Source organism: Lepisma saccharinum, chromosome 1 (assembly GCF_977018435.1).
Source record: "Lepisma saccharinum chromosome 1, izLepSacc3.1, whole genome shotgun sequence".
NCBI classification, from domain to species: Eukaryota; Metazoa; Arthropoda; class Insecta; order Zygentoma; family Lepismatidae; genus Lepisma; species Lepisma saccharinum.
The window spans coordinates 66,828,527-66,841,998 of NC_139229.1; the positions used below are offsets into that span (position 1 = coordinate 66,828,527).

Sequence of the window (13,472 nt, forward strand, 5' to 3'; positions counted from 1 at the left end):
TTGTACTTGGTTTTAAGCCTCTCAAGACAAAATATCACTTGCTCAATAATCACTGCACTTTTCTTGTGTTCACACGGTGAAGCAAGCATCCCCAGAAAGAACAGTTACAAAATCTCTTGCCAGATGTCATATCAGATTAATACCTCCAAACAACACAGTAGTAAAATAATGCATACTGGCTGATTGCAATAATTTCTTTCTGCTATTATTTATGATGATGCTCCCTATGCCAAAAATATCTTTTGGAAAAAAAGGAGGAAGAAAGTATCCACCCCACCCCCTAAAAACATCAGCACTTAAAAAAGCACTAATAAATTTGTCTCGCACCTACCTGCGATTTTCTCTTGGACTTAGTTTGCGCCTCTTGCTCTTCTAACTGCTTCTGAAAAAGTGTTGTCCTTAATTTCATTAATGCTTTCTCCTTGTTTTGGTGTTGAGATCTTTCTGTCTGACATTCCACAGCAAGACCTAGGTTTGGGGAAAAACAGACATCACTTTAAGATGTAAGGGGCAGGGGTTTGATACAAGTGTAAAAAATTTGTTAACAATATGCACAGAGAATTAAAACAATTCCATCATTTAATCCCACACATATTTAAAACACATTATCAAAAGAAAGTAAATCAAACAAGGCAATGTCAGGTATAGTCAAATTTAATCTTACAACTTTTCCACTATTAAAGGACAACATGAAAAATGATTGCAAAATACAGGTACAAATACTATGATTGAATATTTGCATTATATCAACATCAAATAGATATTGTATCAGCTGATCAGTTTTTTTTATTTTGGTACACTTAGTACATGTATATCATATGGAAGAAACATTTGTTTTTGACATTTTCACATATTAACTGAATGCTTATCAAAGAAACTCAAGCATGTGTGACAATGAAAGGGACTGTTAAGGTCAAGGTAATAAATTGTAAAATCAACATATACAGGGTGGCCACTCTAGGACCATGATTAAATTTAAGTATAATTCCAGATTTACAGGGGATGTTTTCCCTACATCAACATATTACGAATCTCGCCATTAACACATATGCACACACAAATACATTAACAATATAAAGGGTCTGTGTGATTCCAATGTATCCAAAAATTCTAAATCAATTCAATTAAACAGTACATATATTTAATTTAAGGTACGGAGTTTAGATTAGCAATTCCACATATTCAGATTCGAAATACATCTTCAAGCACAAGTGACGGACGTTACCAGATATACTAATCTAGAAAAATTTGTTAATTGCACATGAACTTCAAACTCAAATTTGTCTATTCAACTTTAGGATATCTTACCTTACAATAATCTTTCGTATGTCAGAAAGACTTCTGCAAAAGACACTAACAAAGTAAACAGATTGAGAGAATTCTGTTTTATTTTCTCTGCAGCTTTCTTTTCCTTCCTCGAAAAAAATAAAACCTATACTGTGAAAAACTTGCCCCAGAATATTTATAAATATGTATAAATTCAATGGGACTTGGATTAATAAACCTTGCAATTTTTCATGTCTATGGAGAAATAAGAATTCCTGGTGAGCAGCCACCCTGGTATACTTTCTCTTATAGTTTGGCATTGTTTAATGCATCTTCCTTCCAAAATCTCCAACTAAAGAAAATGGTTAAAAATAGTTTCTTCAGTAATAGTATTCTGCCTTATATCCACAAATTGGACTAACAAGGATGACTGTTAAAATACCAACAGTGTATTTTACCTTAATAAAAAAATATTTTTTACCTGTAGGAATGTATGTCAACCTAACAGCACTATCTGTGGTATTTACATGTTGTCCACCAGCCCCACTGGCTCTTTTCGTTTCTATTTTGAGGTCTTTTGGTTTTATTAGTATGTCAACCTGAAAGAACAAGTAAATATGTTTATTGTTGGAATTAAAATGCACTTTTATTGGAACTATTAGTGTATGAAATGTTAAATCCTGGCCTTGTTCAGTTAGGACATTTTAGCAGTTAATATCTCATCAAAGACGATATTAAATCAGCTTTGTGAAGATAAAAAAGATAAAGCTATCCCATATGTATTGCACTGTACCATGATGGGCATACTGGAGGTGATGTGATCAGCACCACATTCTGGCTGTCTTTACCATATCGATTAGAACCTGGGTGAGCCCTACAGCCACTTTATGAAGGAACATTTTTGAAAAAATCCAACTTGAGGTCACCTATCCCAGAAATTGAACCCAGAACCCACATGCCCGTCAGGTATTAAACTTTACGCAGAAATAGGATAATTAGTCCTGAACCTACAGTTTAAAGTGCGTGCCAAACAACTGAAATGTGCCCTCAACTGAGGTGGTGATGTTTAATTTGCTACATATGAAACATGCGGGGAAATGTATGATAAAGGGAGCATGTGTTCTCCCGAAACGTTACATCAAAAATTGTGTTGATGTGCTTGTAAGAACCATAAACTACAAGAGAAATAAGCACTACAATGCCAGAGGTCCTGGGTTTGAATCCTGGCCTGGACATGGATGATCTTTTTGAATGTTCCTTCATCAACTTCATCATATCGTCACTCATGATCATGTTTGCGATTAGACAAAAGTGGCAGAAAAGTGAAGTAAAATAAACCAAATGAAGCAATCAATTAATGTAAGATAAATAAGCAGGAGTCCTCTACACAGATCATAAAAATTATGAAACGTTAGATTAAAATTTTCAGCTTCTGGGGAGAGTACTCAAATTTTGATCAGCAGTGAACATGTTAATTTGTAATAGAGTAAATTGATCACTTCTGACGAGCAGCATTCAGAACCTGAAAAAATTATCTTCAGTATACAGATTTCTCATATCACCCAAGTGGAAGACTCACATGTAAGAATAAGGTACTGAATCTGCAAATACACTAGCGTTTTTCTTCAAGAAAGGAACAGAGGACTTACAAAAGAGGACAAAACAACATATTTCAAATCTTACCTCAGTTGGCCGTGGCAAAACTGCAACCGCAACTGTACTTGTGTGCATTCTTCCAGATTTTTCAGTTTTAGGAACACGCTGAACCCTATGAACTCCAGCTTCATACTTCAAACAATGGAATACTTGTTCTCCTGACACAGCCATGGAAGCATGTCTCAAGCCACCTGTGATAAGAAAATTTAGTCAATACTAATAAAATACCAAACCAAGTTTACCAGTAGTAGTAAGTGATATTCTATTGATCCAACATACTCAAATTCTCCATGCAAATGCAAATGCTCCATGAAGAACCTATACCATTCATTTACAAGTTTTTGCAATAAGTGTATATTCAGGCATTTAGCTTGCAAAATCAAGAAATGTGAATTACAGCTTAAAGCTTTGTAAATTATGCATGTAGGAAGAGTCATGTTACAAATAATAAGGTTGAGCTGACACCTATGCCAATGTATCAGCCAATACCAGTGGTTTCAGTATTCCAAAGGATTGGTTGGATTTTGTTTACCAATACCAATCTTAATTTATCGATCAACCTTAAAAAATCTGGGTGTCAACCAAATAATCAGAACCAGGAATACTCACACACAGGCAACATGACTAAGTACTTTGCTGTTAATACTTTACATTTTACTGGGTGTTCCATTTACAATGCAGCCCGGAGTTGGGGATAGTACAACTTTTGAACCGGAAGTGGTACACATATAATCTTTATACCAAATTGAAGCCTTGTTCATGCATATATTTTTAAACCAGGGAACAACAATTGGATTTCATTAGTGTCCACGCAGTTTTGCCAGAAGTAACGTGAAATGTAAATGAAATTTTTCACAAAGCATGAAAAATGCCACATAACACACATGTATGGACATGCCGTCGGTAATTTTCAGTTTGGTTGGGTGGATTAGCTCAGCATCTATGGCAGTGAAAAGAGAAATGTTCATTACTACCGATAGCCTATCGGATGAGGAGTTAAGGGGGAACTAGGAAAATCGTTGTTTTTTTAAAATTAAGACTGTGCATTGGCAACACTGCTGGTGTTTCAGTGCCACAAAAGGTATGTTTCGAAACTGTATACATCATGCCATTACTGAAAACAACAAAAAAGAAACTTGGAAATTTTCATGAAAATAGTGTTACTTACATGCACCTGGCAAACATGTGATGCATCGGGAATGGAACAGGACTGGCCTTTCCTCTGTTTCTTTTCAAGCAGGGGAAAATGTTGTCCGTACATGTGTGTTATGTGCCATTTTTCTTGCTTTGTAAAAAATTTCATTTACACTTCCCATTACATCTAGCAATGCAGCGTGGACACTAATGAAATCCAATCATTGTTCCCTGGTTTAAAAATATATGCATGAACAAGGCTTCAATTTGGTATATGGATTATATGTGTACCACTTCCAGTTCAAAAGTTGTACTATACTCAACTCCAGGTTGCGTTGTAAATGACACACCCTGTAGTTTTCACAAGAATGTTTCTGGTATCAATGTTTACTTATCTCGGACCAGTTAATTTCGAAGTTTCACTACATTCGTTGTTTAATGTCATAAGTCTTTTATAAAATAAAAAAATAAAAATGGCATCAACATGATAATGATTGAATTGGTGTTTTAAGTCCACATGATGCACAGAAAAGCTAATTGGGACTGAGCCTACATTTTAAAGTGGGATCCGAACCACTATGAGCCTCCACCGCGTATCGAACCCAGGACCCCTTGCATCGGCATGGTAAGACTTGTGTCCTAAACACTTTTGGCAGTGAAGTTTCTGAACTTTCAAAATTAAAGTGTATCAAATAAGTAAAGAACAATGCAGATATAAGACACTATCTTGTGATACATAACCATTTTATCTGCACATCATGAATTACAGTTTAAACTTTGATCTGAACTCCACACACTGTAGTGTACACTCACTATATATTAAAATATTACAAAATAATACAGTAAATGTAACTATTAACATGTTTTCTATTCTTGTAGCAACATAACAAACTTACACAAAAGAGAGAGAGACAAACTCTCACTCTCTAATGCAGTGTAGCATGGCTAGCCATGTAAGGGTATGTGTGTGTATCTTGGTGGTGCTAGAAAAAGTTCAGGGTACAGAATGTTGCTACAAGAATATAAACCCCTTTAATAGTAACATTTACTGTATTATTTTGGAATGTCGAAGTGATTATGCAAACTAAGAAGAACATTGATATGCTATAAAATCACATGCAACCCAAACATACACGATATCCACAATGAAACTCCAGTATTTTGGAAGCCTATTATTTTTATACATCCTGTACCGTGGCCATGCAGTCTAAGGCATCGGACTTTGGGCTCCAGCTATGAGACACACGCAGGTTTGAATCTCCTGGGGGAAGAGTAACAACTTTTCCCCTAAGATTTCGGTCAGTGTATGGGACTGGTGGCCACCCACCATCATGAAGAAATTGGGGTACGGATGAGTAGCGTAACCTGGTCACAGAAAAGCTACAATGACTGGGGATTCATTGTGCTGCCCACACATCAGCACATAACTGATTGCATGATCTCTCACCTCGGCAGTCGGTATATAGGCCCTGGCTCTCACAGGCTGTTGCGCCATGGGTTATTATTATTATTTTATATTTCAGGCTATAGTTGTGATTCTGAATGGAATGGAAGCAAAGGTTAACAACGTTCACTTTGTAGAATTGAGTTACAGTGGCCCCCTGCTGTGAATATCATTTTCATGTTTAATAATGGTTATGCACATATTTTACTTCAGCCTCTATGTCCTTAAAACATCGTAGTCTCATGGTGGACATCCTGTGCAATAAAAGCTAGATAACAAGATGTATACCCATATCAGTCTCATCATGATCCAAAATTTCCAAGTCCCATCCTTTGTAAGTAATGTAACCGCAATACATATTAAACAGCTCTCCTGCAAACAGCATGGCCTCCTGCCCACCTACTCCAGCTGAGATTTCTAAGATGACATCACTGTTGTCAAGGTGATCTGGTGGCACTAACAGCTGTAACAACTATAAAATTCACACCGATATAAGTTGCACAGAAAATTTCCCAATCAAAACTTAAACTAAACAAAAATAATGGTCATTAGAGACTAACATTTTCTTTTTTACCTTGATTCTAAACTTCCAACAAAATGTCTCAGGTTCAATCCTCGGTGGAGGCACATTGCACATTGATTCAGCTCCCACTTTCAACTGTATATCCTATCCTGATTAGTTTATCTTAGCATAAAGTATACGATAAAAAAAAAAATTCTCTTCAACTCCAGGAGCCTCCCCGAGGGCATAGTGGTAACATCGTCACCTTGTAATCAAGGGGTTCCAGGTTCAATACCTGGTGGAGGCACGTTGCACAGTGGTTCGGATCCCACTTTAGCCTGTAGGTTCGGTCCCAATTAGTCTATATGGGCATAAAGTGGACACAATATGTAATGTCCACTTTTTTATCTTTCAAGAAGAGGTATAATATGTGCGAAATATTTAAAAAGAAGTAAACAGATACATTATGCACAAATCTGTTTCTTTTGTTGGGGGGAGGGGTGAATGGCAGTAATAAACAACAGATTTGTGAATAACATAAATATGTGTTACACCTAAAGTAAAGTGCTCCCCTGCACTTTGCACCATGCCATGAAGGCATATAGTAAGTGTGGAGTTAGGGAGTGATGTGATGGGGGTGATATGATCAACACCACATCCGTGGCTGCCTTTACCCCCTGGAGTTTCCTCCACTTTATATGACACTGGGTAGGAGCCGCTTGGAACAGGTGGAAAAAATCCCGGTTCTCCCCTGCCGGGGATCAAACCTGGGTCTCTCGCATGGCAGTCAGATGCCCTAACAACTGACCTACCATGGCTCATAACACCTGCATAAATTAATTGCACACAGGTTTGCTCATAACATAAAAGGAACAAAATACACACACATCAATTAACTTAAATAGAGGCAAGAATTTGTTTTGTTAAGTTTGTTTAGTTGCATAACTTCACAACAAGTTCTCTTCAGGCAAAATACTAAGTTACTGAAATGTGGCCAACATGTAAAAAATAATACAACTTGTTTATGTGATTGTAAACCTTACCTGTTAAGAGAGCAAATTAATATTGTTCTGTACAAATTATCAATTTGCATAAATTTTACAAAAAAAATTAAATATGCATTTATTAAATAACCTTGATAAATAAACAGCACTACAACACACACAATCTTGTTCAATGTTTCACACACATTGCACTAAGATGATTCATGTTTAAAATTTACATCTTTAATAAAAGTTGTTTCCTTGCAAGTAAAATGTATGCAAATATATCTTTGTTGGAACAAAAACCATGAAACAGCAAAGGTAATTTTTTCACCATCAAAAAAGAATGATTACAAATCACTACTTAAGAAAGATTATTTTTTATTGAGTAAGATGTAAGTAAATTAGTCATTTAAAAATGTGTCTTAGTTCATGTTAAATTAATCGCAAATTTTAATTTGATCATGAAATATTATTAATATTATGGTAAAATTATTAACTTATAAGTATGATATAAAATATCCAATTACATAAAAAGTACGCAAAATAAATTTAATCGAAATGATTCTTCAATTTCCATCTTGACAGAGTGAGTGGTTTTATGCTGTAAACTTGTTGAAAATGAAAATATACACTTTAAAAAGAAATAAATACCTTTGCATCATAGGTTTGGAGCTTTTCTTCATATGCTTGTTTTTCTTTCTCAATCATTGACTTCCACTCCTTATCATCAGGTTTATCTGCAAAGACAAAGAGTATATAAAAGAAGCATTGGCTCTGACATGTTACTGATAATCATAATATTTTTCTCTGGGCATATTAATGTTACTCTTGTGACTGTCTGAGATAGTTTTCCACTTATATCATAAAATTAACTTCTTGAATATTATACAACTTGAAAGAATTCAATATACAGATTGTAAGCAGAGTAGACACAAAAATATGATTGTTGACAGAAGAATAACGTTAACTGAATGGTGAGTTGTAGCACTTGGTGTCATGTGTCATGTGGCACAATGTGTCATCATGGTACAAGGCACTCTGTGGACGAGTGGATACATTGCCCTGTAACTGGTGAATCAAATGCATTTAGATAATGACTGTTTGTTTAGGGATAAAACATACTGGTCCCAGAAGGCTCTCTTGCTCGAGCTGATCAGCCACAGAGCACGTGCTCACATAAAGCAGATTGGTGGCAGTAGGATCGATGTTGAAGTGACAGAACATGTGATTGTGGTTCTTAACCTTTAGCCACCCGAGCCTCTTTCGCATGTAACCCCCTTGCTGCCCGAGCTGATCTTCAGCAAAATGCAGTTTTTTATAAACATTACTGTAGATTGAACGCTAATTGCCATAGACAGACAAATTATGTATCGTTTCACTCGGAATGAACCATAGTTTCGGACTATACAAAATTTATGCATATTCAGCGTATATATGGAGAGAGGGGGGAGATGAACCTGAAAATTCAAGAATTTTTTTGAAAAAAATGGGGGTTTCGCCCCAACCCCAACAAAAAAGTACAAGACATCGTAACAATAAACATGGAAATAATCGCTAGAGTTTTAGGAACATGAAAATAATTGCACTATTATCATATGACCAATAGAACATGACTTGTACTCCCAAAACAACATGTCTGCGCGCCACTGACTCTTTCAGAATATATGTAAGTGCACATTTGGTCAAAAAGTCATTGGAAAAGAAGTACAAATATGATGTCTTTTGCACTTACTTCTGCGGCTGCAGCTACCATGCTTTGTCTGGAGTCATGACTCTCACTGATGGTACTCCCTAAAACACGGCTCCAGACACAGCAGCACATCACACGCGATGCAGCGGCACCTGCTGCGGCATTTGGTTCGTGGCCCGCACAATGCACATTGTCGCTGTTCTCTTACCATTTTGGTGAAATAGCGGAAGCCACGAACCTCGTACAACTTAGCGTGTGTAGAAGATGGTGTTCTGGCCCCTGATGGTCTGGGCTGTGCCGCTCCTAGGGGAGCTGCAGGCCGGGTGCCTGGCCCGCCACTTGTCTTCAAAAGACTTATAGCCAACCGACAGAAGAACCCCATGTGCCTTAAATTCGGATGAAAAGTCTTGAAGAGTAAGAAGGTGTTTTGAACAGACTGGTCGAGTAAGTGGAAGAACAACCTAACAGTCTACTTCATCGTCCTTCGTTGGATACTGTAGGAGTTAGTCAACCGGTCGGCCTTTTCAACGTAGCCCATGTGGGTATTGTATTCGACCATGTTGCCATTGCCATCGCGGAAATTTCCCTCAGCTGACGACTGATGCATGTTCGTCAACACACACACCTCTCTCTTATCTTTCCAGCATACCACAGTCAAGTTATTCTTCACCGAACACGTAGGTCACCTCTCTTCAGCTTCAAGTCAGTCTTTGAAAAGTTGGGGGAGGCCTTTTCGTCGGGGATTGACAGTCCCTCAGCAATACACACCTTTTGCTGTAAGATCGTCAAATAGCTCAGAAGAGAAGTAGTTGTCCATAAATAATTTATGGCCAACTCCTTGCACCTTCCCCGTCATTGCTACAACAAGAGCGTGAGTCGAGGTCATTCTCGCAGTCACCCTGCCCTGTCTTTGTCCTTGCCCAGATACATGGTCACGTCACACGTATATCTCAAAGAATCACAGAGTTTGTAGATCTTGATCCCAAACGTCTTATGTTTCTTTGGAATATACTGTTTGAAAATGACTTTGCCTTTGTACAAAACCATAGCCTCATCAACTGTTAAATGCTCTTTAGGATAGTAGCATTTAGAGCTCAGCTCAATGATCTTGTCAAAGACAAACCCTCATCTTCCACAGCCTGTCAAAATTAGGATCTTGGAGGCAGGGGTTCTTCGTATTGTCCTCAAAGTGTAGGAATCTGAGCAAGTGAAGGAATCTGTTACGTGACATTGTCAGTCCGTAAAACGGTGTGTGGAGGTGGGGTGTTGTAGACCAGTAGTCGCGCCTTTCTGCTCTGCGGTCATGTCCCATCAGTAACGTCAACCCAATGAGAGTCTTTATTTCATCAAGGGTCACGTCACGTTCGGGCTTTGTCGTTGGGTGCTTTGCAATATGCTGGTGGTAGTACCTGTTGGTCTCAGTCACCAGATGAAGGAAGATTTTCTCTGAAAAAGTAAGCATAAAAAAGCCCAGGGGAGAGGAATTGTCAATATGTCGAGCCTTCAGTCCAGTCTGTCCTAGGAAAGGTTACAGGTTGGGAGTGGTTCTTCCAGTTCGGGGTGGGGGTTGCCAGTCAACAGGAGATACAGGAGGGGAGGGGAACGTGTCTCACATCTTTGTGACATATCATCAGAATCAGATTCTGACTCAGAGTCCGTGTCCATTGCCTCAAGGAGATCACTTGGAGAAGCCATGGTTGACTATAAGCCTTTTGGAAACACTGCAAGCACTATTAGCACTAATGGCACTTGAACAGCTCATTCCCACAAACACACACATTCACAAATTAATTGATGAGGTCGTATAACAAACTTCACACAAAAAAAGCCAACTGATGCATGCACGAAACCACCACCGCTGAGCTACGGGATGTTGCTAGAACGATAGCCAGGAAATGGGTGTCGAAAGCGTGCCAAATCTTCACCTTTCTTGCATCTGTGGCACCTTTCTATTTTTAGACAATTCAGTACACATTGCAGCAACTTTAAAAACATGTGCTTGGCAACAAAGACCTGTTTTCGTCTTGCTTTCGAACTTTTCTTTGTAATAGCACAGTTTTCCTCAAACCCTCTTCTCCCCCCCCCCCCTTTGTGGCTACACAAGGAAAATTCCTCGCGACTTTGGGTACTGAGAAGCAAACTTTTCACCAGTCTAGTTTCCAGTGGTGGAAGAAAAGAATTGCTAACAAATCCGGCCTTTGTTTGTCGGAATTATTTTTCCTTTGTGAGGAAGCTGCACAAAAGAAGCCGTTTTTTCCCACCATCCCACCTGATGCTGGATGATGGCCCCTCGGAGCCTTGTCGGCAGTTTCTCATAAACTTATCGCATATGCTCTGTCCTTTTAGGCATTGAGCCGGTCTTTCGCAGTTCCAGCTTCAACGTATCGCTCGATAGTGCGATACACGAACCTCTTTGAGATTTGAAGCTTCTGGAGAAGGTTGAAAATCTCACCTGCTTCTTTCCCTACCTTAAGTAGTGCAATGACAGCCACTCGATTATAATTCTCGCCCCATTCCATCCTGATCTGTACAACAATCACCTTCTCCTGTCTGCAGCTCACCACACAATGACTCAGGTCCTACAGCTCCCCATGGGCAGGTGCTGCCCTTCCCCTGAGGGCATCCAGCCAGTCTCCAAAGTTGTGACAGTATTTATGATATGACTAGGTATGTGTAACAATAATGTAAAAGATGAAAATCACTAATCAAGTCAAAAATAGTGACCTTATAACGTAAAAAGTACGAGCATGGTAGAGGATCTCGATCGAGATGCTCGGGATACAAGGGGTTACATGTAGGATCTCGATCGAGACGCTCGGGATGCAAAAGGTTAAATGCTGCACTGATTGCTGACACGATCAGGGGATTGGCTGACACTTCAAAGGTCCACAGGGATGTGATATCAATGTGTGTGAAGCGTCAAGGACATGTGAGACAACGTAATTCAGGGTATCAAGCAGTGCTAAAATCGATGCAAGGTGAACATCAAGTTCCAGTGTATGCTTAAAAGCACCCCAATTGGATTGACTGGGTGTCAGTGAGGAAGTCTTTCAGGTGATCTGTAAAGATGGTCGAAATGGAGGTGTATGGACACTCCATGAAAGGTCAAGTGTGAGACTGAGGCTGCAAAACAACCTGTCTATTGTAGAATCTGTGCCAGAAGATGGACTGCAGTAAGTGTGAGTGCCATCATTCAGGACTGATACACCTGACATTTCATCGAATTGATCCATCCCCTGAGCCTGTATCTCTGTATGAATAGTCTCCCATAGACAGAGGTAGGAATTGAAATAACTATCCCTCTCCCCCTCCCAAAAAAAAACACAGGGATAGGAATTTGATCATAGAAGAAGCAACATTCCTCAACATAAGAGAAATGCTCCTACATGTACAGGCAGCACACGGATATTGGTTGTGGCAAATAAAGCTCACACAGTGGCAGCTTGTAGGTTCGGAGGAAAGGGGAGTAGTGGGAAAGATTGACTTAGAGTGGATAGTCTCACCAAGCAGCAATTAATACACCACTATGAGGCATAATGGCCCTCAGGAAGCTTGTCTGTGAGGTAAAGTGTGTACCCATTGAGAATTGTTGGTTGGATAGAAGTGAATATCTAACTAACTAACTAACTCTCTAGCCTTCTTAAACCCGAAGGTTCATGGCTGCAGAAACACAGGCCTTCCATCTGTCCCTATCTTGAGCAAGATCTATATACTCTTTTCCATCCCTACCGATTTCCTTTAGGTCCATCTCAACGTTGTCCCTCCATCTTCGTCTTGGCCTTCCTACAGGTCTCTTACCACCTGGTTTCCCAACAAGAATCCTGTAAACTCCTCTTTCCTCTCCCATTCGTGCCACATGGCCTGCCCACCTAAGTCTTCTTGATTTAATTATTCTAATAATATCTGGACATGAATACAAATTATGTAGTTCTAAATTATGTAACCTTCTCCACTCACCTGTCTCCTCATCCCTTTTAGGTCCAAAGATTTTCCTAAGGATCTTATTTTCAAATACTCTCCTTTTATGTTCCTCTTTTAATGTAAGGGACCAAGTTTCACACCCATATAATACTACAGGCAAAATTACTGTTTTGTGTATTTTAACTTTTAGTTTCTTAGATATTAAACGAGAAGACAAAAGTTTATGAAGAGAGAAGTAACATGCATTTCTTGAATTAAGCCTACTTTTTATTTCCTCTTTAATTTAATTTTCATTTGTTAATATTACTCCTAAGTATTTGAATTTGGAAACTGGTTCAAACGAGTTGTTATCAATAATTAGATTTTGATTATTACCTAACACTTGGTTTCGGCCTGTAAGCATATATTTAGTTTTCTCTTTGTTAACTTCCAAACCTATCTCTTTAGCAGTTTTGAAAAATATTTTAGCATTATTCTTAATTGTATTTATATCATCCCCTAATAAATCTACATCATCTGCATATGCTAACAACTGAGTCACACCATTTAATTTTAGTCCTTCTTTAGTTTCTTTTACCTTCCTTACAGCATATTCTAAGGCAAAATTAAAGAGCAATGGAGATAATGCATCTCCTTGTTTTAACCCATCATGAATTATAAATTTGTCAGACATATTATTACCCACACGAATTTTACTTTCTGTTTCACTGGTGCATATTTTTATCATACTAACAAGCTTCTTAGGTATTCCAAACTCTACTAATATATTATATAATTTATCTCTTTTGACCGAATCATATTCTTTTTTGAAATCAATGAATAGCTGATGGACATTTTGATTATATTCCCACTTTTTTTCAAGTGTCTGTCTGA

At 38.3% G+C, this 13,472-nt stretch overlaps 1 protein-coding gene across 3 annotated transcripts in view; it reads right to left on the reverse strand.

Moving 5' to 3' along the window:
* Positions 1-13,472, reverse strand: part of mRF1 (mitochondrial translation release factor 1) — a 109,000-nt gene that overhangs the window by 82,177 nt on the left and 13,351 nt on the right. For all 3 annotated transcript variants that reach the window (XR_014442748.1, XM_083132342.1, XM_083132333.1), the window contains exons 3-7: positions 7,640-7,725; positions 5,789-5,972; positions 2,950-3,113; positions 1,748-1,865; positions 332-468 (exon numbers count right to left, since the gene is read on the reverse strand). Coding sequence is in view for 2 of the 3 variants with exons in the window: in XM_083132342.1 (XP_082988468.1) it covers positions 332-468; positions 1,748-1,865; positions 2,950-3,113; positions 5,789-5,972; positions 7,640-7,725 (689 nt within the window). In the remaining variant the exon portion in view is untranslated. The remainder of the gene's footprint in view (positions 1-331; positions 469-1,747; positions 1,866-2,949; positions 3,114-5,788; positions 5,973-7,639; positions 7,726-13,472) is intronic.